Source organism: Zootoca vivipara, chromosome 14, assembly GCF_963506605.1.
Source record: "Zootoca vivipara chromosome 14, rZooViv1.1, whole genome shotgun sequence".
Lineage (NCBI taxonomy): Eukaryota > Metazoa > Chordata > Lepidosauria > Squamata > Lacertidae > Zootoca > Zootoca vivipara.
In genome coordinates this window covers 21,632,548-21,657,591 of record NC_083289.1, presented here as the reverse complement: position 1 = coordinate 21,657,591, position 25,044 = coordinate 21,632,548, and the positions used below count along the sequence as shown (strand labels likewise).

At 43.8% G+C, this 25,044-nt stretch overlaps 1 protein-coding gene across 2 annotated transcripts in view; it reads right to left on the bottom strand.

The window, feature by feature from the left end:
• Window positions 1-25,044, bottom strand: part of IGF1R (insulin like growth factor 1 receptor) — a 195,289-nt gene that overhangs the window by 43,912 nt on the left and 126,333 nt on the right. For both annotated transcript variants that reach the window (XM_035131059.2, XM_060282482.1), the window contains exons 3-7: window positions 18,412-18,721; window positions 15,288-15,433; window positions 9,145-9,289; window positions 4,612-4,826; window positions 2,295-2,421 (exon numbers count right to left, since the gene is read on the bottom strand). In XM_035131059.2, the coding sequence (XP_034986950.1) occupies window positions 2,295-2,421; window positions 4,612-4,826; window positions 9,145-9,289; window positions 15,288-15,433; window positions 18,412-18,721 (943 nt within the window). The remainder of the gene's footprint in view (window positions 1-2,294; window positions 2,422-4,611; window positions 4,827-9,144; window positions 9,290-15,287; window positions 15,434-18,411; window positions 18,722-25,044) is intronic.

The window sequence follows — 25,044 nt, the reverse complement described above, 5'->3', positions numbered from 1 at the left end:
CTGGAGGGCCGAAGTTTGGGGATGCCTGCCCTAAACAAACTGCCCTTCCCAGGATTCTCCAAGGGCAGCCATGATAATTTCAAGTGATATCATAGTGCTTTAAATGTATGGTGTGAATATAGCCTTAATGCCTGACTTCTGATGAAGGCCAGTCTGCCCTCTGTAAGATGGGGGGAAACCTCATGTCATCACCATCCTGCAAGCTTTGCAAGAGGCTTTGAAAACAGCAATGTCATAAGCAATCTTGCCATGAGGGAAAAAAAGGTGGCTCTTCAATCCAGCCTTTCACAACTACAACTCCCATCAGCCCCCACTGGCACCATCTAAAACAGGCATCCCCAAACTGCAGCCCTCCAGATGTTTTGGTCTACAACTCCCATGATCCCTAGCTAACAGGACCAGCGGTCGGGGAAGATGGGAATTGTAGTCCAAAACATCTGGAGGGCCGAAGTTTGTGGATGCCTGGTCTAAAACATCTGGAGGGCACCCAGTTGAGAAAGGCTGCCCTTGTCCATCTCACCAGGACCCCATGGATTCAGTCTCCTTCTATTATTAGTCAAAATACATACACAATCACTAATTATATTTAACGAGTGCTTAACAAAGGGGAACAGATCAATATTTAAAAGAAAACCACTGTTTTGACAGATTTTTACTGTCAATGAAACTTGTTTAGTCAACTGAGTGGCATTATTCAAACAGCTCCCTCCTCACCCACTCCTGGCTGAAACACAAACTACTATTTTATATACAACTTTGAAGTTTTGGGAGCAACAATGGTAAAAATATTAGATTATACCAAAGCACTGTACACAGAAGAATTAAGAGGCCTTGCCCACAGAGTCACAATCTAGGTGCACAAGAGACACTGACTGCATTCAAGAGTAAAACTATGATTTATCATTAAGAGAACAACCCTACCCAAGCCTTGGGCTCTCACACTCCCCACTCCTCCATTACAACTCTGATGAAATTAGAAGATTCCATTTTTATTTTTGACTAACCACAGTTTAGCATTATGACTGAACCTGGACAAACTGTGGTTAGCCTCGAATATGGTTTACTTAAGGAAGCCAACTTCAAACCATGGTTTATGGAAGTGGCTCACTTCAATAAACAATAACTAACCAGATTTCACAGTCCAGATGCAATGCTGAGCTGTGGTTAATCAAAAGCAAACCAGATTGCCACCTCAAAGCTATGCTGGAGGAGGAAGGAGCATGTGAGCTCATCTACTATTGTTCCTATCATAAGCCTTATTGAGTTTATTATTATGTCTGAATGCAGCCAAGGGAAAGGAGTATGGAGAAAGGGGATGGGGAAAATCCTAGGCAAGATGGAAACTTACTGTGGATGGCAAGATATTCTATAGCTTTTTACATACCGAAATTGACAGGGCCACTTACAATGTCAGAAAAAAGAAGAAAAAATTAAAAAGAGGCAAGGGAAAAGATGGGTAATAGAAGAAAATATAAGGGTGTTTTTTTTTTGCAAAGTAACAGGCAACAAGGTTAACAAAGCAGACATGAGAGTCTGAAAAACACCACGGAATAAAATTTTCACAAAAGAGTAGCTGGGGAAACCCAGCCAGATGGGCGGGGCATAAATAAATAAATAGTAGTAGTAGTTGTTGTTGTTGTCATAAAAAGCCAACATCAAACCATGGGTTATGCAGCTGACTTGATAAACTAAGCAGAGTGATTTAAACCAGGATGCCTGGCTGAAACATAATGGGATTCTTTAGCAGTTTGTCCTTCTCCAGTGTAGGAGGAGAAAGAAAGTGGAGCACACAAGCCATACACTTTGATCAGGCATCTTCAGGCTCAAGCATATTGCAACAAACCATAGTTTAACGTTATGTGGCCACTGTATTCAAGAGGTGCTCTACCCTTTCATGCTGCAAACATTTTTTGCTCTACGTACATGATATGAACAGTCACCACACAATTTAGTTGCATATATACCCTTGGGAAACCTCAACTTCATTTCAAGTCTCCACTGAGCCATAGTGCTCGGTGGATTACCTTACACCAGTCTCTCATACACATGCAGACCTTACTCAGCCTACTTGGGATAAAGCTCTTTTAAAATGCAATTTAACCCTTGCTATAGTTTAACAGCATTTCTCTTTGTCTTCAACTTGGCGATCTTCAGTAGAAGCCACATGAAGACCCAGGCCCTCTTTTTACACAGTCAGTAGCATCCTTCATACAATTTGCTACCCTTTCCTCCCTCCACCCCACATACGCAAAACACACACATTAGTGGTATCATCTGGAGATGTGCATACTCACGCCTCTTTGTAATAAACGGTGAAGCTAATCAGATCTCTGTAGTCTTTGGGGCGATACTGTTCCCAGGTTAGCATGATCCGATTCTTCCTGGTTGTGTTGGAAATGAATTTCAGAATGTGGCTTTCACCTGAAAAACGCAGGACAGCAAGTGAGCTGAAGTGTCACAAATATGTAAGCGTTAACACACACACAAGGAATCTTGTTACATTCCAACTTCATTTCTAATTCTATCATTGTTCTGCTTTTACTTTTTTGTAGCCCAGGCTACAAACTAGCAAAGCAGCACTTACAGTCTACTTAGTCAGGAATATCATGGATCACCCGACTTTCAGAAGTTTTCCACTGATAAAACTGGTTGGAGATTAGGGGGGTTATGGCCTTTGTCTTCTCCTGCAGTGAGAGGCCTGGGACGGGGCTGTCTGGCACTTAAGGTGCGACAGGTAAAACATTCCTGTAAGCACAAATGCACTCCCCCCCCACCCCCACCCCGCTACAGGAATGTGAATGTGTAAATCAGCCAAGGTTGCCAAGAAGGTAATATGGCCCTTGAGTTGAAAGGGGTTCCTCATCCCTGCTTCAAAGTCCTTCAACGCCAAGAGCTTCCCAACTAGGGCTAGGCGATATCTGGTTTTCAACATCATAATATATCACCAGCTAAATATCATAATATACTGATATACCACGATGTCTGAAATGAGGGTGGAGCTACCCTGTTTCTCCGAAAATAAGACATACCCATAAAATAAGCAGTAGCAGGATTTCCAAGCATTTGCACAATATCAGCCATACCCTGAAAAGAAGACATAGTGATAGGCACAGTTCTGGAGGACGCCAAGGAAGAGGCCAGGCTGGACACGTAATAATAATAAAAAAAGACATCCCCTGGAAATAAGTCACCCTGTGTTTTTTTGAGGAAAAATAAATATAAGACGGTGTCTTATTTTCGGAGAAACACGGTATGTAGGAGCATTGGCTAGCTTCACGTTTTTCCGGCATCACAATTTTTGCATAGTGCGTGTGCACACATACACCATGATTTGCAATATACTTCCAGGTCAAAAATTATTAAAAACCGTTATCACGATATGGTCTTAAAACCAGTTTTGGACCATATATCAATTTATCACCCAGACTATTCTTAATATGTTTCATACAGAAGTGATTCAGCCAATCCTTGCCAAGTTAAATTGGAAGCTTGTTTACCATGAACCTCTGTTCATGGAGAGAAGTTGTGACCCCCCCAGGATAGCACCTCCCTCCAGCTGAGACAGGCTGGATTCTCGAGTCTTCAGACTCATCAAGCAGGGGAGGGGACACCCCACCCTCCAGATCAGTCCAGGGTTTGTCAAGAGCGCCAAGTGAACAGGCGACTTAATTCCTCATCTTCCAAAGCCATCCAATTCAAAACAAAGAGGGATGTGTGTGTTTGTGTATGTTTCTTTTTAAATACCCTTAATTCTTGCATTGAGAATCCAGCATGCAGAATGTCAAACAGGGAAGCAGGTTCTTGCTTGCTTTGCTGCTGTTGTTTCTAAAAAGAAGCTTGCAAATCTCAAGAGAACTACCAATGCTTCATCCCTTTTGTATTCTGGCTCAAAAAACTGCCAGCATTTCAAAGCCCATTTAGCTTGTTTGAGAAGTCTCTCTCTCTCTCTCTCTCTCTGCATGGAAGGCGAGCAAGTCAGAAAGCTCTTTTGTGTGTTTGTGTATGTTTTAAGAAACAAACAAAGGCTGGCGTGAGATTTGGAGGCAGCGGTAGCAGCAGTAGCATTCCAGGCACCTGTTATTCGTCTAGGGCTCATAAGCCTGCTGCCCCCTCAGCAAAAAAGCAGGCTGAGGACTAGAAACCAGGAAAGGGCCAGCAATTCAATGGCAGTGAATATAGGAGGACCCAACACCTCTAGGTAGGGCTGCACAATTCTCCTGTCTGAAAGAGACACTGTCATTTAACGCAGACAATCCTGAGCTAGATGTGGCTGCCTTTTTGTGGAACACACTCCTCAGTGAGATGCCTGGTTTTCTGGCACCAAGTAAAAACTTAACTTTTCTTTTCCTTCCCAGGTTTTTGATGCAGTACAATGATGTTGTCTGGTGCCAGTGTACTATTAAAGCTTTCTGCCACTATGGGATTGCTTTGTGTACTTTTACTGAATTGCATGTGTTTCTGTGTAAATGTGTTTCTAGTATAATGTATTTTTTTCACTTCTGTTTTTAAATATATTGCAAGGCACTTGGAGAGTATTTGCAAAACAACTAACAACTTTCATTAATTGCAACTGTAACAGAACCATCATTATCTTATACTTCCTTTACGTACAGGACGCTCTCTCTCCGTTGTTCCTTGGATTTATGTCGCCTTTACTCTGCCGGTCTTTGGTTCCAGTAACCCTCTCCATATCCTGGATCTCCGAAACACAGAGTCTGGGATTAAAAGCAAAGTACATCTTGCCTTCCTTTATGGTCAGGTTGTGATGGCTCCAGTCCCATAGCTGTTGCAGGTTTTGGTTGTCCAGAACATAAAATGAGTAATTCCTATAAAAAAAAAATAAGGGAGGGAGAGGACAGGAATGTTTTGAAAGCAAATTCAGTCTTTGCTAACAACTGTACACATTTTCTGTTCTGCATGTTGCCTCCCTGCAAATAAAACAAATAAACATTACAGTAGGGAGCTTACAAGGCTGACAATCCACACAAGTGTGTGTGTGCACGCACACACTCCTTGCTTGCCTTTTTTTAATAAACATTTTTATTAGATTTTCCAATTTAAATATCTAATTCATTCTCAAATTATACAAATTATGCAAATATCAATTAAACAATTAATCCAGATCTTCTGCCAAATTATACAAATTTAAAATTGACTTCTCATGCTTCAGACTCAGAAAGCTCTGACCTCCTTCTGTCACTGCTTTCTAATCAATAATATCCAGATCTTATCCAATAATCTATTAAAATCCTTTTATCTTCTTTCAGGCCCCTGAGTTTTCTCAGGCAAGCGAATATGACCAACATATAAGTTTCTGTGCGAATTTGCGCCTATGATTCCTCTGTACGTTAACGCTGTCTCTTCGCATGCTGGTACCTTGCCAGGTCCGTGCAACAATCCAAAGATCCTTCTCTCTCAGCCAGCAGCAGCCATCTTTAAGCAGTCCCCATAAATCAGATCTAGGGAGAACCCCCACAAGAATCACTGATGCTCAGAGAGAGTGACTTCCCCCACCCCAGAAAAGCTGCAACAGCAGATTAAGAGGCACTTTGGAGAGTGCTGTGCATTGCAGGCATCCAAAGCCACTAAGGAATAGTGCACTAATTACCATTGGGGCTCCAGAAACATAGGAAACTTCCTTACACAGAATCAGACCACTGGTCTATATAGCCTAGCATTATCAACATCAGCTTGCAGCAGCTCTCTTGGGTGTCAGGGACTGAACTGGAACCTTCTGCACCCAAAGGATGTGCTTTTGCTTGCTTCTCCTGAAGCATCTAGAATCTAAAGGCACAGTAATGGCTCAAAAGTCAAACTAGCATTCTTGCTGTAGCCTTGTAAACAGAGGCACTTGTATAATCGTCCCTGGAAAGTGAAGCATTGCCTTCAGGAAATAAAAGGATAAAAGCTGGTTTCCCCTCCCTTTTTTGCCTGCAAATGACTGATTAAGGAATACAGTACAGTGGAACCTCGGTTTACGAACACCTCGGTTTACGAATTTTCGGTTTACGAACGTCGCGGACCCATCTGGAACTGATTAATTCACTTTCCATTACTTTCAATGGGAAAGTTTGCTTCAGTTTATGAACAGACTTCCGGAACCAATTACACCCATGCTTCGGGTTAAGTACGCTTCAGGTTGAGTACTCCGCGGACCCGTCTGGAATGGATTAATCCACTTTCCATTACTTTCAATGGGAAAGTTCGCTTCAGTTTATGAACACTTCAGTTTATGAACAGACTTCTGGAACCAATTGTGTTCATAAACCGAGGTACCACTGTATGTGAATGAATAACTCCCTTGTGGACTGGAAACTTTGAAGGACTTTTTTACAAGATGTATCTTTTACGTTTCTGAAAAACATGGTCATAGTACCATGCCCAGACACTTCTCCAACAACACCTTTATTGCAAGGAATAGAAACAAACATGTCTTCAGAAACTGTATGCGGTAGACTACCCTGAGAAACATGCGGGCATGACTATGTGTTTAGTTGGTAGACAGTACTGCTTGCAGCTTACTGGTTTCCATACTGGTAAGAATGGGTGGCAGAGGGCTGCACCATTAACTCAAGGGTCAACAAACCTTTTCCAATTTGAGGACTATATTATCTTCTGGGCAACCTCCTGGGGACCACATGCTGGGGTAGGTAGGGCCAGAGGCTAAAGAGGGCGTAGCAATGAATATAAATGCTACTTTCAACCAGTAGGCCAGTTTCTATCCTCCATCCATGGAAGTGTGAGGCATTTTGAGACTTCAAGGGCACATTCCAGCACTCAAGGAGAGTGTGAATGAAGCAGGGCTAGTAGGAGGTGTGATTAGGGAGAGCCCTCAGCAGCATTAGAAACTCGGATATATACTGTATATACTTGAGCATAAGCCTACTTTTTCAGCACAAAAAATGTGCTGCAAAAGTTGCCCTCGGCTTATACTCGAGTGAGGTGGGTGGCGGTGGAGAAAGGCACAGGACCGGGCGTTCGGAGAAGTGCTGCACTGCGACTCTCCAAACCCCTGTCCTATGCCTGCTATGTGCGAGGCGGCAGAGAGGGAGAAGCGGCAAGGAAGGGATCCCTTCCTCGCCGCTTCTCCCCCCACCCTGCCGACAACTGGGAAAGGCATAGGACGGTATTTATTTTTATTTTTGAAATTTACCAGTAGCTGCTGCATTTCCCACCCTCGGCTTATACTCGAGTCAATAAGTTTTCCCAGTTTTTTGAGGTAAAATTAGGTGCCTCGGCTTATAGTCGGGTCAGCTTATACTCGAGTATATACGGTAAGCTACGGACAAAATGGCTCCTTAAACCAGGGTTACAGTTGCCAAAACAGAATGCCTAGTTGCCATTTGCGGGGCAGGTGGCTCAGAAGTCATATTTTTCTAACAGTCAAGATCCAAGGATCCCCAAGCATGTATCTCCAGATGGTGGAGTTGTCGGACGCCATCCTGGCATCTTTCTTCATTTGGTCACAAATGGCCAACAGTCAGGCCCAAAATGTGCCTGGTGAATTTTGAATGCTGGGCCTGAGGGTCAGGCAGAGAAACCTGGAGGCCCTAGGGAACTCCCATAGTGGCTTTTAAAGAGGATTTGACAAATTAATGGAGGAGAAGGCTATCAATGGCCATCGGTTCTGATGGCTGTGCTTTGCCTCTACAGTCAGGGGCAACAATGCTTCTGAATACCAGTTGCCGAAAACTGTGGGAGTTGCGAGTTCTTGTGTTTGGATCCTGCTTGAAGATTTCCCACAGGCATCTGGTTGGCCTCTGTGAGAACAGGATACTGGAACAGATGGGCCATCAAATAGGTTCTTCTTATGTATGGCCGCATTCAGCCGTAGACATCTTCAGAGAGAGCTGGGAATGTCCCCTGCTGGAAACCCTGGAGAGCTGTTGCCAGTCAGTGTAGAAGATACTGAGCTGGATGGACCACTGGTCTGACTCAGTATAAGGCAATTTTTTTAATGCTCCCATGTCTTAAGAGAATGGCCTTAGCTCAGTGGCAGAGAATCTGCCTTACATGAAAAATGTCATCGGGCATCTCCAGGTAGGGGTGGGAATGTCCCCTGTCTGAAACCCTGAAGAGCTGCTGCCAGCCAGTGCAGACAGTACTATGCTAAATGGGCTAATGGTCTCCCTTGGTGCGAGGCACTTTCCTTATTCAAGAAACAAGAGCAGATCCCAGGATTTGCCAGGAGCAGAAAGAAGAAAAGTACTTGGTTGCTGCTCTCAATGTGCACCGTCAGGGCAATCTTCACAGGGAAGGGAGACAGTGGGATTTTTCGAGTGTAGAATCGAGCTTATTCTATCACTTAGTGGAATTTTAAGAATTTAAAGCTCACCAAAGCACAGCCTGAGAAAAAAGGGAGGCTTGTGAAGAAACCCTCATGCTGTAACATAATCCTTTCAGACCTGATAAATCAGAAATCAGACACATACAGTGCCTTTCCCATGACCTTGCTACCACCTTGTTCACAAACTGTTTTCCCCAAATCTGTGTTTATTAACTGCTGTCACAGCTTAAATCCAAAAGGAATTGGGGGGGGGGGAGAGAGAGAGCATAGAGAAAGAGAACATACACAGCAATTTCCCAAACAAACTCCACTGCCACAAAAACAACCACAACCTGCAAGATTCTGACATGCTGTCTCCCCTCCACTACTGATAAATGTTGTTGCACGCATATGGTGCAAAGGTGGAAATCACCCTGTGGTTTGAGACCACAAGGAGTGGGGTCAGAACACATGAAATAGTGAGTAAAATATCTCAAAAGACCTCTGCCTCACATGCATGGCCGTTATTTAAGACAGCGTAAATAATACAGGATGCTGCAGTGGTACAGAAACATCAGTGTAGGTCTTTTAAAGCAAGTTTCTAGGCCTCATGGCTGGGTAGATGTATTTGGGAAAGCCAGGTGAGAAGCTGGAGTGGGGAGGCTTAATAATATTGATGGTGCCACCACTAACTAGTTGCTGCATGGCTGGTACTCTTTCCATTCCAACAGAAAATTTTGCCTCTTCCACAAGCACATGACCACTGAGAGACCACCACGTGTGTGTGTGTGTATGCCAAAGAACGTATCTCCAATGGCACTGTTTTCAGAAGAAATAGTGGAAACAAGAACATCATTACATGGCAATTAAATGCTTACCCTTCCAGCTGATCCTCTCCGTTAATATAGCGGAGATTCTTCAAAAATGAGAGGGACACCAGTGCATGGGAATGCCGGATCTTCACATAGCCAGTCACTGTTTCTATCAGGCCCATCAAGTTCTCCAGTTCCGAGGCAATGTTGCCTGAAAGAAGAGTTGGAGAAAAACTACTAGTTTCAGAAGCTTCCCTTTGCACATTGGCCCCAATCAGAATACTAATGATTGCCTTCTCTGATTAAATACAGGTTCCTTGTTCAGCAGTCCAACCTTTATGATTTACCTACGAACACAAGGCAAATGGAACGCAAAACAAGATACCGCTACAATTTTACACCGTCAGTTTCTGGCCAGTACGGATGGCCTTCCCTTCATTATGAATGCACCCTGCTAGTGCCAGCGTCGGATTCTGAGCTTTCAACAGCCAATGCTTTGGCAAGAGTTTCTGATGCAGTTGTAAATTTAAACATACAGGAAGCCACAGCTCCTGTTAGGCTCCATGACAGACGTAAATTTTACCATACTAATGCTAACAGAAAACATCCCGCTGAGAACCTCTGCCCCCGGAACCTCAAGCTATGCAAGTTGTGCTAGAGAAATAAGCAGGGTCTTCTCTAAAATGTAAGGTCCGTAAACTCAATTTAGGATTAGACAAATTCAGGGAGGATATAACTCTCAATAGCCAAGAGCCACAATGGCTATTGTTCTACTTCCACTGTCAGACGCTGCATGCCTCTGAATACCAGTTGTTGGGAATAGCAAGTGTGGAGAATTGCTGTTGCGCTCAGGTCCTGCTTGTGGGTTTCTCATAGGCATCCGGTCGGCCACTGTGAGAACAGGATGCTGGACTAGATGGGCCACTGGCCTGATCCAGTAAGGCTCTTCTCAAACACAGGACATAGTGGTCAATGCCCATCACCAATTTGGTCAGAAACTTTAGTTATCCAGAGGTTTGCGACTCTTGGAGGTTGGCTCTCATGGTCTTCATTAATTTGTCTAATCTGTGTTTAATGGCCTCTAAACTTATGACCATCATCCCATTCTGTAGTGGTGGTCTCTTTTAAGTTAGTTACGCATGGTGAGAAGTAATACTTCCTTTGGAAGTAGGTCCAGGACTGCCAAAACAACTTAGCTTCATTGGGTAATTTGGAATGGTAGGATTTCCACTCTTCTGATAAAGCGCCAACCTTCTGATAAAGCGCCAACAGATTCCCAACAGACTCCCTGTGCTAAGAAAGCTTCACCTAGATAACTCTCCCAAGGAGTGTTTGGGTTTCCAAACAAATTAGTGTCACCCACACACACCCAAAAATCTCTGAGAAGCGAGAGATTTCAGGGGTGCCAGAGCATACTCCAGGTTTTGTTTCCTTGGAATAAAGTTCACTGGAGTCTGTGCTCTCTTTGCGAGATATGGCTTTATTTACACATACATACAAGCAGAACAAAAGACGATTCAGGTCATTAATGTGCCAATAGTACTTGTTTCCTCATTAGGTTTCTAGGCCCCTGAAAGCCATAGCTGTGGATGCTGTGTCTGCCCACCTCCAGGCCCACATCGGACTAGCCCAGACATTGTTCTCCTACACATACCAGGGATACCACCTATAGCCAGGGCATGAGGCAGGGGAAGTCCTGCCTTCTGGATGCATCTCCAGCACAGTAGTTTCTATGGCAACTAGTTGCCTGTACTCTTTAATCATGCAAAGAGATATCCTATAGCTATTCATTTAACCAAGAGACTGGTTTGACCGCTTTAGTAGCCTCTTTCTACAGAATTCCATCATACAGGCAAAAAACCATAGGCCTGGACTCAAAGCTGACATCCAGACTAGCCCTCCCTATTCCTGTACCATTAGGATAAGGAGAATAGTCGGTCCATGTTTACAACAGGAGACTAAATGGAGTACAGATTCTCTACAGCACTTTTAAGAAAGCTGCTTATCACTTCTTTGAGTTTAGGTTTCCCACAAGCTTTGCTTTAGGGAAATAAATAGAGGGGAAAAATTATGGTATTTCTAGGGCTGTATCATGACTCAGGCCAAAAGGAATGTCATCCCCCCCCCCAAAATTATAGCTTTTAACTGCCTCTCTTATCTTGGACGTTTTGTTCTTGCAGATCCAGTTAAGACAAACGATGAACTAACTTAACAGTCAACATGAGGCAGAATTTAAAGTTCTGTTTCAAAAGGTGTGAAAATGCTATCAAGAGGGAAACAAAGTTGTAATCAATGGAGGCTGGATCCCATTGGGGCTGGTAGGGCAGGAGGCAGGGAGCAATTCTCCCGTATTCCCTGGGAAACCCCCGTTTTTCCAGCTGTTCCCAGCTGAAAGAACGGATTTTTTTGTTTCCCCCCGGTTTATTCTGGTGCGGCGGCCATTTTGGAACAGGGCGGAGCATGCTCAGAAGCGACTTTTGATGCAGCTCTGCCCAGTTCCAAAATGGCTGCAGTGTGACTTCGGCTGCCCCTTCGGCTTCCTCGGCGAAGGCAAGCAGGTGGGCTGTCTGCCTGCTTGCCTTCTCCGAGGAAGCGCTGCTGCTGCCGAGTCGAAGCGGCAGCGTGCACTTCCTCGGCGAAGGCAAGCGGGTAGACAGCCCACTTGCTTGCTTGCCTTCGCCGAGGAAGCGCCGTCCCATGCCGGCGGTGCGCGGCAAGGCAGCGGTGGGGGGGGAGGAGCGCTTCTCTCCCCCACCGCCTCGCCGCACACCTCCAGCATGAGACGGGGCTTCGGAGACCGAAAGGTCAAAGCAGAGCGGCCGGGGTGGGGTGGGAGAGCGCGTGTGCAACGCCCGCTTGCTGCTAGTTGCCGGGGGGAGCAGCCGGGAGCAGCGGTTGGCGGCCGCAGGTAAACGGTAGGCGGGGGGGGAGCGCGCGCAAGTGTGCGTCCAATCCCTGTGTCCCTGGGGCACGTGCGCAGTAGCGCGGACACAGGGACTGGACGCAGAGACACAGGGACTTTATTATATAGGATTATGGTGCCTTTAAATGTTCAGCAGAAATGTGGCTTCATGAAACAGACAAAATTATGGTGTTCCTCTCTGGATTCTTCCTTGCTTGTTTATAATAAAGACAAATCACACATTTCAAGAAAAAGAAGAAGAGTTTAGCATTGGTTGGAATCTTCCCAGAGTATGATTCACTACCCCGACGAATCGTTAACTAAGCACTTGTATTCTGTTAAGACATGTACTTGGTGAGGCCAGCTCATGGCACCAGGGAGGGCAGAAATGGAAGCTTCGGCGCCAGTATTTAAAGAGGGCATCATGTACACTGCAGGAAAAACTTTGCCAGTGGGCAAATACCTTAATCCACAGACGTGCCACCCAACGTCTATGCGATAGGAGGTGCCAACATTAAAATGCATCCTTACATTAAAAAAAAAACTAAAAGAGAAACAAGGGGAAAAAAGAAACACCACAAGCTTCTAAACGGCAGCAGCTCTTTGTTCCCATATTTGATTTGAAAACATAGGCCAAATTTAAAGTACTATGATACCGCATTTAAACAGTCATGGCTTCCCCCACCCAAAGAATTCTGGGAGCTATAGTTTGTTAAGGGTACTGAGAGTTGTTAGAAGATTCTTATTCTCCTCCCAGTTATGCAATTCCCAGTGTGGTTTAGCAATCAATCCAATTTTCACAGAGAACTCTGGGAATTGCAGCTCTGGGATGAGAATCGGTTCTAGGCATGCCATATGTCCGAAAAATTCCAGGCATGTCATGAAATCGGAAGCCTAAAATGACGTCCTGGGGGAAATTTTGAATTTTAAGAGATGTCCGGAATTTCCCATACACATGACAACCCAGGCTCCCCCCCCCAGTTCCCCCCCCCCCGCTGAGCAGTGGAAAGAATGTCCCCCCCCCTTATGTGGGAGACCCAAAGCGTGCTTGTGCCCCCCGCCTCCCCATGCGCAGCAGCCCAAAACTGAGGGGGAGGAGGGGAACACGGAGGACGGTGGAAAGAGGGTAAGAGCAGCCCCGAGACCCACCAGCCGTCCAGAGAGGAAAATAAAGACAACTCAGTTATCTTGTCCCTGCCTTCCTCCCATCTCAAGAGCCGCTGTGCTACCTTCTCAAAGCTGCCGCAGCTGCTGCCTCGAGGGGGGCAATTGCTCCCCTTTCCAGGATGCAGAGCAGGAGGCGAGGAGCCTGGCTAAAAGGGAACAGGGCACCTGTGGCTACTTGCCTAGGAGCTATTTGCTCAGTCCCACCCTCCCAAAGTGTGTGTGGGGGCACCTCAAATGGGAATCTCCCTTTATTTCCTCCCTGGTGGAAGAGGAGGAGGAAGAGAAGAAGAAGAAGAAGAAGAAGAAGAAGAAGAAGAAGAAGAAGAAGAAGAAGAAGAAGAAGAAGAAGAAGAAGAAGAAGAAGAAGAAGAAGAAGAAGAAGAAGAAGCTCTTGAAGACGCTGGGGGTGGTGGATTTTTGCTTTGTTTTTCGGGAGGAGGCTGGGAGGGAAGAGAGAGAGAGAGAGAGAGAGAGAGAGAGAGAGAGAGAGAGAGAGAGAGAGAGAGAGAGAGAGAGAGAGAGAGAGAGAGAGAGAGAGAGAGAGGGTTGAAGTTGGAAAATGTGTCCTTTCTTTCTTTCAAAAGAAAGGGGATGTCAGGAATTATGGCAAGCACACTACAGCTCCCAGAATCCTTTGGAGGAAGCTATGACTGTTTAAAGTGGTATCATGGTGCTTTAAATATATGGTTGTGAATGTTGCCCTTATCTCAGTATCCCCCCCTCCAAGGTCATACTGTGAATTCATTTCCCTTATCTAAGAAGAGGCAGTAATTGTCTGAACAACTGTGGAACAAAATAGGTTCTTCATCCACCGCTCAGAGCTTCTCTCCACACTATATAATCTACTCCAGCCTTCCCCAATTTGGTGCCCTCTGGATGTTTTGGACTAAAATTCCCATCATCATAAACCACTGAATTCTAACGGTGGCTGGGATGTATGGGATTTGTAGGCACCTGTACAGTGGTTTGGTGAAGGCCATTCTACCCAGATCAAACTAAAAATTCAACTGTAATAACTATGTGGATTTATCGTATCGGCGCATATGCGTGCGTATATATATATATATATATATATATATATATATATATATGCATGCACTTTTAATACACATTTTATTTATTCTGTTTCAACAATCAAACTTCCAAATACTTATATTCATGGTGGGAAGCCAAATAAACAGAGGTAGACCAGGTAAGGTAAGCACAATGTAGTTTTCCATCATCATCAAATTTACTGCACTGGCCTAGACAATTTAAATAATACCGGTAAACGAAATAGTAAGCTTTGAATATATAAGCAATACATTAAAAGTTAAAGTACAATATGATTCAAGAGATTACCAAACCATTCTACCACTCATGAGAGCTAGAAACTTTGCTACAAGCTGAAAAGTTGCCCATAAGCAAGCTTGCAGATTTCGGGTTCCCAATAACAATCCAAATGGAAATGCTAAATATGCTCCCTGGCCATTTGGCTAAGGCACTCCAGGCAAGAGGAATCTTCTCATTTTCCTTACTGACGCAATGGAGGAAGGCGGGAAGTCCCTGTAATTATTAGAGAAACTCTGCTGGTGAGGCAGGAGGTGTTGTAATGCAGAGATGAAAGGGGGAAGTCAATGCCAGTGGAGAGGGCAGGAGACTCAACTTGCCTGCAGTCTGCCTACTGTTTGAAGGATGCTTCCTTTCCTCCCTCCCTCCCAATGCCTGCTTTAGCAAGTAGCTCTCCCAAATGGCCTGCATTCTACCAAGCAAACATTATTCCATTTCTTTTAAAGGACTACGTTACCATCCTTCTGCATAGCTTGTTGCTTTTTATAAAGAAATAAAAATATACCATTAAAAAGGGAAAACTTTTTTTTTTTTAAAAAAAGAAGAAGCTTGCATTATTTGCAAGGTGTCCAAAATGGAGACGTTTCTCAAACAACAGCAGTGTTGATCGGAGCTTTTCTTTGGCCAGAGCTCACAGGAGCTCAGTTCCGGCACCTCTCAGGTAGGCGCCACTGCCATTCTAAGAGAGCCAGGGAGAAGCTCATCTACATTTTCTAGAAAAATAGGACTGGTGGTGATTAAACACACACACACACACACACACACACACAAACATGTGCAAGCAAGCAAGTGAACAGAAACTGCTTCTTACTTCCACGGCGAATGTTGATAACGAGGCTCCCTTTGATTTCTGTGCATCCTTGTAACAACTCTGCTGACGTGACAGAGTCAATGGTTATCGTCTTTTCAAAGGAGCACACCTTGGGGCAGGGTCCTTCGCAAGGGCTGCAGAACATGCTGTCAGGAGAGATGGGCAACAAATGATCAGCAAAAACCTGCCATTTTTCAATCAATGGTTTTTTTTTTAATTGAACTTCCCCAAGGAAAAAGCAAAACAATAGTCAAACAACACAAGATAAACAAAAATAAATCAAAACAATTATGTTCTGTGTGCACATTTAATGAGGGGGGAGAGAGGAGGGGGAGGAGGAAGTGGTGGGACATTCAAGCAAATAAAACTGGGCAAGAAGTCCATATATTTGAGAACTTCCAGTCTCTCCCGACTTTATAGAGGGTCACCTTCTCATAAGCCGCCAGTTTTTAGTCATGATGGTAATATAGGTAGGTAATGGCTTTTAGTCATGATGGCTATATTACCTTCAATATTGGAGAGAGAAAGGCAGTATGTAGGAGAACACTTTTGCTATGGATGTTCCTGGATAGGGATATAGTTTGGCCACAATTTTCTCTGCACTGAGAAGCTCGTGGTTGGGTTGCTGCAATATGTTCTATGCAAGGCTACACTTAGGGCTGGTCAGGAGGCTGCAGCAGCTGGTGCAGGACACAGTGGTTTGGTTCCTTGTGGGGACAAATTGCCATCAGCTTTTTTTTTTGATGTAAATTGCCTTGAGACAATGGTTTAGAAGGCAATTAATTAACAAATGTGGATAATAATGATGAAGAAGATGATAATGTCCAGCTCTTGGGTCTCCCAGAGATATCTCCTTGACCAACGTGATATTAGAACGCTGGACCAGATGGAACTCTGCTCTGCTCCAGCAAGGCTGCTCTTATTTCTACTGCCAGCTCCTTGGGGACAGAGAAATGACTCTTCTCTGTTTTATGAGCTACATGGAGATTCTTCAAGTCAGCTATTCCCACAATGACTATACTCCAGTCCCGGAAGAACTGCTCCCTGCCTTGCAGGCCTTTTCCCACCTGGCCTGGGAGGGTGGGGCTCTGACTGACTCCAGCTACACAAGCTGAGGCTGCTGAACAGAATCTTGGGCTGGGACATTGTTTAGGAGGCAGCGTTGCTGGGTGGCGGGGTGTGGGTACGTTGTTGCTGTTAATTTTTTGTAACTTTTATTTCAGATCTTACGGTTTATGTGGAAATTGTCCAATTTGGCTGTGTACTTTTTGATGTTTTGTTTATTGTTTCTGACTATTATTGCTACGTTTGGAATTATGTAATGTTTTATATGTTGTAAGCCACCTTGAGCATGGTTTGAACTTTGGAAAAGCAGCATGCAAATTTATTTGTTTGTTTGTTTAATTTGTATACCGCCCTATACCCGCAGGTCTCAGGTTACAACATAAAAACAAAGAATACATTCAAAAAAACAAAAACAGCCCAATGATTGAATGATCCTCACACTTATTTCAAGCGCTCTCAGTACATGGCCCTGTTGGTTCATGCCAGAAACCATTAAAAGTAAACACACCAATAATTACCAACCCTTCCCTTGCAGCTATTAGTGCTAATCATGGGAAGGCAAGTGGTGAAGGGAGGAGGGGACACTACAAATTTCATTGGCTTTCAATTCACCACTTCCCATCTTCTCCATTGCCACACAGAGGCTCAGATAAAGAGCTTATGCTTTTTATGAGTGTTTTTAATCGCCTGAAAACTCAAGCAGACAGAGGCAGCAAGGAAAAAAACTTTCCCCAGTAAACACTGGGCTTCTAATTAGGGGCAAAGATCAGTACTTTGCACCTGTATATAAAGTAGGAACTCTTTGGGGGGCCAGAGGAAGGTTTGTTTGGATAAATTAACATAAGTAAGAAGTCAGATGTCAACAGGAAATGAAATCCCTGAACAAATAAAGGCAAACACTCCACAGAACATTTTTTTAAAAAAAGTTCAAGAGGAAGGATGGTATTTATTTATGTAACCATCCACTCATGAGAATGCCAAAGTTTTATTTTTATGGCACCCAACAAAGTAAGATTCTGGGCTCACTTCTGACCCATTAAGTTAGTCTGTCTCTTTTTGCTGCAACAGACTAACATGGTCATCCCTCCGGAATTTGTCACCCAAGCCCTTTGGCCAAAGGTTTATAAATGAAACACATGCTACAATGCCAAAGGGATTTAGGGGCAAGTTCACACAGATTTTCATTACTCATTGACTGCAACGCAGAAGTAGTCTGCGCACAATAAGTTGATCTGCAGTGGAAGAATACCTGTCCGTGTTGTTCAACTTGCCTCGTGGGCACAACACGCTTAAAGCACTACTACACCGCTTTTAACAGTCATGGATTCCTTCAAAGAATCCTGGGAGCTGTAGTGTTTTTAAGGGTGCTGATAGTGGTTAGGAGTCCCCCCCCTTCTCCTCAGAGAGCTGAAGTTCCTTAAGGTGGTTTAACAGTCAAACCCTCTTCCCAGGGAAATAACAAAAGACCCTCATCTTACTCCAACCCTGTTATGTTCCTGCAATAAAAAAAGTCTAGTTTCTGTGCACACACCTGCCCATCACCGAGGGCTGACACAGCCATCTCAGGTAGCAGAATTCAAGTGGCGTTTCCAGGCCCACCTCCACTGCCAAAGTGGCTGCAGTGGCTCCCAGCGAGATCTCGTGAGAATTCTGCAAAATCACAGAGACCTCCAGAGGTCTGTGACAAAAATCTGTCATGTGATCTTGTCAGAACCCAGAAGCAGTAGCTGTGCAACCCCAGTAAGTGAGGCTTCGAGAGGTGTGGCAAGGGGTGTGGGTGTGCAGTGCAGTGCGAGCATAGGGTTGCATCTTTCTGTTGCGCCTCAGGCAGCTAAACGGGATGGGCCACCCCTGGTCCGCACATAAATAGTTGGTACATTGATCAAAAAGCCACACCTCCATAATAAAAAAAAGGTACTGCATTGTTAACGGAATATTAGAAAACGGGACAGGTGTTCTACTGCAATATCCTCCATGTCTGAATAGTCTTTCTCCAATTCTGTTCCTCAAAGAATACAGCAACTTGCAATGTGTGTGTGTGTGTGTGTGTGTGTGTTACCTTTGAGTATCATTGCGCACAAATCCAGGAGGACAGTCGGACACACACGCATCGTCATGAATCACAAAGCTGTCATAGTCGAAGTGTTCCAAGGCCACCTTGGAGCAGGCCTCCTTCGTGATGCAGCGCCAGCCCTCAAACTTGTACGTATTGAGCGGGCAGGTGGCGACGCAGGTCCCATCGTGGTAGTAGTTGCGACAAGCCACACATGCAGAGTTGTTGTTTGGGGCCGTACAGCTTCCCAAGCACTCCGGGTGGCAACATTCATTTTGGTCAGTACAAGCATGTTTGCCACATGAGCTGGGGCACACTGTAAGGAGGAGGAAAAAGAGCAAAGCAGCATAAATAAGGGGCACATTATAAGGCATAAACGCAACCCAAACAATGGCACAGGGGCGGGGAATCTCAGGCCCAGGAGCTGAATGCAGTCACCTGGGGCTCTCTAACTGCCCCCCAGCTCTTCCCAGTCGCCCCCCACCCACCCATGGGACAGGTTTCGAGGAAAGAACCTAGGAACCTTCGGCTTGCAAAGCAGGAGTCTGAACGCTGCGCTACAGTTTCAACCCTTTCACTTGCCTCACAGAAGTTACACAGCCTAACAACATTCTTTTGCTGACATTTCCCCGCTCAAGCAGTTCAGAGCTGTTAGCGAACACTGCATGACATCACAGCAGCCTTAGCCGGCTGCGAGTTTTCTTATTTTTGTCTTCAGCTAAAGATAGTAAATGACCATTCGCAGTATTACTTTGAACGAGTAGTTTAAATAAGTCAACCGGTGTTAACCTGACATCATAAGGACTCTCTGCTTGGATGCCAGATTTGCTAGCCTGCAGTGGGCTGTGCCTCAGCTCAGTGTACGTAAATATTAGAAGTCTCCAAGGCTATTAAGGGATTTCATTAGCAGCTCCAGACAGCGCGTCTTGCAAACAGATGGATTGCTGCTCCCCACGGGTGCCAAAACGTAAGATTTAGTATGGTAACAAGATTTCCCGTTTACACAAGGATATCAAGCAAAGCCGCAGACACATGCATATATACCATGCCTTTAGAGCTCAGCTTGTGATACCTAGAAATATTATGTACCTTGATGCACACTTATTTAGGGTGATTTGCAAATGAAAACAAAAACCTACAACACTGCATGGGTCATCCACACCATCTCACCAAACTAATCTGGCATCAATGAGCTGAAGAGCACAGTTACACAAGGTTCTCTTGCATCACTCATGTTTCAGAAAGCATAAAAAGCTACAATACAATCAGAACAGGCTGTTTCTAACACAAGCTGCGTTTATACCGAGCCCCTCTGGTTTCCTGGCCTCGATTTTTGCCCTTTTATCATTTTAAGTACACAAGAGAGTCCTTACTAGAGTAGACCAAAAGCCCATCTAGTATAGCATCCTGCTTTCCACAATGGCTTGACCACAAGCAGGACATGGGCAATCTCCTGCAACTTTCCCCAGCATTTCAGAGTGGACATTCGCAGCCCTCCCTGGGGAATGAACCTGGGATTGTCTGCACACAGCTCTTCAGCGGAGCTGCAGCCCATTTGTGTTAACTTTAGACCACTAGTCTTCGTCTTAACACTCTCTTCGAGAAAATGCTTTTCAGTACGTGCCTTGAAATATTTATTTTATTATGAAGCCATTCTGTCTCTAGTTAGAAGGCTCAAGTAACAGGTGATTTGAAAGTCCCCCTAATAGGAGTAAGATCCAGATTCTGCAGGTTTGGACTATAACAAGGCTATTATATGGCAAAACACAGGAAAGTACCTGCAAACCGACAGAGCAGAAATATCTGGGAACTGAGCTTGATTAATTGCCAGTGAGGATAATTATCAAGAAGAGTCAGTTAACAGCTTATGTAAAAAAGACAATTTAATACTTCAGGTGTTGGAGTGGGCTACTCTTGTGTTATAAAAAAAATAGTTCAGAAAAAGGATGGCTATGAATGGAAAATGCAAAAGAAAAAAAATGTTACTTTGAAATGTATGTGAGGTTAATTTATGTGTATTGGTTTGTGTTTGGACTAGGATGTGAGAGATCAAGGTTCACCTGGCCATGTAGCTCACTGGGTGACCTAGGGTTAGTCACTGCCTCTCCATCTAACCCACCTCAGAGGACTGTTGTGGAGATTAAATGGAATGGGGGTGGAGGAGAGGTCCATGTACAGTGCCTTGAGCAATATTTGGCTATAAATGCATAAGAACAAACAAACAAACAAACAAACAAACAAATGGGATGCTTCCCCTCTTTTATTGTTGAATATATATAGTTTTGCTTTGTTTATAAAGAGAGTCCTCTCTGCCTTGAGACTCTGAGGAGAGCAGACAACAGAAGGGAAAACATACAAATGAAGCAATTTCTCACATTCCTAAAAAAAAGTAAATTATTTAAAAGAAAAAAGGGGGCAGTTTCAGTATTAGGGGGACCATACTACTGTCTTTTGAACACAAGACTGTGTCGTGGGAAGTCCTCTCCGTAAATTATTTTGTCGAAGCATAACAGAGCAAACACACTAAGTTTTCTGGAATGCCTCAAAAGGTCGCCATGACTTCACCGAGGCTGAAACAGAACAATCAGGTGAATAAACAGTCAGTTGGAGGGAATGAAGAAACGTAGCCAGCAGCGTAAGACGCCTGGCAAGCGAAGGCCACAGCCTCCGCCAAGATTGGCAGGGAGCCAGTCGCACGCGGGCAGACACAGAGTTGCCAAGTGTGGTGGTTTTCTTTTTTTTTTCTTTTTAGTTTTTAAAAGAAATATTCTTCCCTTTCTTGTAAAATGATAGTCAAGTCTTCCCTTTGCTCTCGCCAAGCCCTATCCTTCCCACAAACCCCAAAATTAAAACAAATCCCCATCCAATTGAGTACTTCAACAAAACTTTTGTCTCAAGAAGGGAATTCAGAAGGTGATGAGCATTTGTATATGACTTATGCATTTGTATATGAGCTGTGTATATGAACGTGCCTAATTTCACTCACAAAAAGTGGAACTTGGAAATAGTAACTCGTATTAAATCTTGGAAGAGGCTTTTAAAATGTGTTTTCTAACTATCTGCTTGACATCATCCGACAGAAATTGCCCTTCAGAACACATTATTGTACAGTAGTGCCTAGCAAGACGAATTTAATTCATTCCGCGAGTACATTTGTTTTGCAAAAAATTCGTCTTGTGAATCGCGGTTTCCCATAGGAATGCATTGAAATTTCTTTTTTTGCCCATAGGAACGCATTATTTAAATTTCCAATGCATTCCTATGTGAAACTGCGATTCGCAAGCCGAATTTTTCGCAAAACGAATTCGTCTTGTGAATCACCATTAGATCACAAGACACATTCGTCTTGCAGGGCATTCGTCTTGCGAGGTACCACTGTATTCATTCAGTGCATTTTAAATTTCTTAAATCAGAGGTTATCAACATGGCACCTATGGGTGCCAGGATGCCCAATAGTACCATCTATAGTGCCCAGTTGAATGTCTTTTAAATATCCCTTCAAAAATCCGCATTATATGAGAGGCTATCTGCTCTTCCTACACAGTTCCTGTTTGTACCGAATGGGCCTCTCCTACACTGAACACACACAACCCTTAAATGTGCCCACATTTAACTGAATGTCAGGATTGGAATCCTAGCCTCTTCTGAACAAAGGACAGATGGAAAGAGCCATTGGTTTAACAATCAATCCCTCTTCACAGGGAACTGTGGGAAGTGTAGTTTTGTGAGGGGAATGGCGTCTCCTACTAAATCTCAGTACCCTTAACAGACTACATTTCCCACAACTCTTTTGGGGATGCCATGATGGTTTAAAGTGGTATGATAGGGCTTTAAGTGAATGCCCTGAATGTGGCCTAACTTTGCATACTCCCCACTCCTGCCTCACTGGGTAAATCCTCTTCTTCACCAGAGCAGCTTAATAAAGAAAGAGATGGGGTGGGTGGGATAAAAGCATAGCTGCCAAGTTTTCACTTTTCTCACGAGGAAGCCTATTCAGCATAAGGGAAAATCCCTGTTAAAAAGGGATAACTTGGCAGCTATGGGATAAAAGACATGACACTTCTGTGAGGAGGAACTCACAGGAGGAAAGCGTCATAACACCAAGCATGAGAACACTGAATGGCTTCCTTTAGCTTCCTGATAATTAAACCACAATTAGAAGATTTCTTGAAGAAGGTGGTGGTCAGGGGAGAACAGGCTGGGGAAGGAGTAATCGCCTGCTAGGCCCTTATTTATAGCTTTTCATTCTCACTGTCGTTCACAGGTGCTAAGAACTGCAAGCAATTATCTGCTCTTGCTTTAAACTCCAGAGTTTGCACACAACTGCTTGCACTTGCAAAGAGCATAGAAAGATTCTGCTGTCCCAACAGCAACTCAGGGCATGCTGTCTACCATCCAAGAATTACATTTGACCCAAATTCATTTCAGGAACCACCATATGTTCCCTGTTTACATCCTACCAGAGCCACTCTTATCCAACGGAGGCTTCCAAGATATTCTGAGGATCTTCCCACATAGCAGTCCCTCCCTCCTGCTACCACTTACATTTCCAGAATTAACAACATCTGGTTGGGGGAGTTACATTTGAGACTTGTACTAATACATACAGACCCTAATCGAATTAAGCTTCAAAAACCTTGCCAATTAATTGCCTTGCTTTCAATTGATTGACTGAGGTGACTGGTTGAAATACCAACCTATTGAGGATTTAACAAGAACAATAAAAATATTAATATTAAAACCAAATCTTGGGGGGGGGGAGGAAAAAGAACAATGCAGCACCGAACGTCTTAGAACTGGACATCAATCAGCAAGCAGTTCACAAGTCTGGCGGAGCATTGCACTAGTAACATTAATTCAAACATATAACACTATCATTAAATGGAACCCAAAGTTCCTGGAGACAAAGTATTTCAGAATGTCACAGTGCTTTATTTTATAAAGCTTAAAATAATAAAGTTAAGAACCTAACCTAAAGCAACACTTCAAATACAGGGTCCCTCGACTTACGAACTTAATCCGTTCTGAATGCACACTCGTAGGTCGAAAATTTTGTAAGTCGAAAAGTGGATTCCCATAGGAAAAAAATATTAGGAAAAATTTGTAAGTTGAGGAAATCACATTAAAAAAATCGCAAGTCGAGGAAACCGCATTTAAAACCGCCAGCAGTTTCCGTTCGGATGTAGAAAAAATTTGTAAGCGTGCGGCCATTTGTTCCATTCCTAAGTCGAAAACTTCAGATGTCAAGTAATTCGTAAGTTGAGGGACCTCTGTATTTTTTTTGGGGGGGGGGGATAATAGACACTATAAATATTTGCACTAACAAATTCCATACAGAGTTATATATTGCTAAATACAGTATTATTGGGTTTTTCTTAATAAGTTCCAAAAATTCATCTTTTGCCAGGGCAAGTGACAGATCCTTGGATGGGGTGGGAGGTGACATCCCAAATGTATTTTGAATATTTGAAAGTTGTTTTTTATATATTCAGCTGTTTTATATATTCAGCTCTTTTATTTTATTTTTATATATTTTTTAATATATTCAGCCTTTGTATTGTAAATTGCTTCCGGATGGCTCGTGGGAAGTGAGCTTTAAGTGAAATAACAATTCCCATCATCCCTTGCCATTGGCCATACGGTACTTGCTGGGACTGACTGGAGTTGTAGTCCAGCAAAATCTAGAGGGCCAAAGGTTTGCCACACCCAAGCTATGCTAACTCTCAGCCAGCCACCTCGCCACAGCCTACAGCTATGCTGTCGCCCACCCAAAACATTTAAGCAGCAAGCCACATGGCAAATGATTCTCAAAAACAGACCCCTAGCTGTGAGCAGACTTCTCCCCGACTAAGGAAAAGATACTGGAGACTGAAGGCCTCTTCTAAGGGCAGCCGAGGTTAACAACTTGAAACGTGCGACAGAAAAATTATTCCACCAGGTGTAATGTTTAACATTGCTATAAGGCTGACATATCATTTGGTGTTTACCAGAAGAGATTGGGAAGGGAAAAGGACAGTGTGTATATGTGTGTGAGAGAAAGCAAAGAAAGCACGCTCTTGTACAGAACAGATCTTTTATCAATATTTTTTCATCTCCATTAATCCACATTTCTCGTGACGATGTCCTCAAAAAAGGAAGGGCACCCTCATATGCATTTAAAAAACACACCAACTTTAAACACTTGATGAGTTGCTTTAAATGCAAAGCTGTTTCAATATTCCTTATAAGTTTATTAAACTCTCAACTGTCCGTCCATGACTAATGAAAGTGGAATTGAGACGGTATTCTATATTTATCGCTCCACTGCTTGTTTGTGCCGAGGGCCCCATTTTTACACTTTGTTGCTGTGTGCAGAGCTATGCGAGGTATTGTGGGCTCCCAAACTTTGCCGATTTCCTAACAAGGCAGGTTTGTGTCCCAGGGAGAAACAAACCCAGGGCTGTTTTTGTTTTTTTGAAAAAGAGAAGCCTAACTGAAGCAGCGTCTCCAAGCTCAAACACACAAAGTGGGGTTTGGCAGTACATCTCAGACCTGGTACCAGAGACCATTTATGTGTAAATTACATGCCTGATATACAGCTCCACATCAAAATGTCTGAAAGATACGGTAACTCCTTTTCTACTTTTCGTTTCTCTCTAT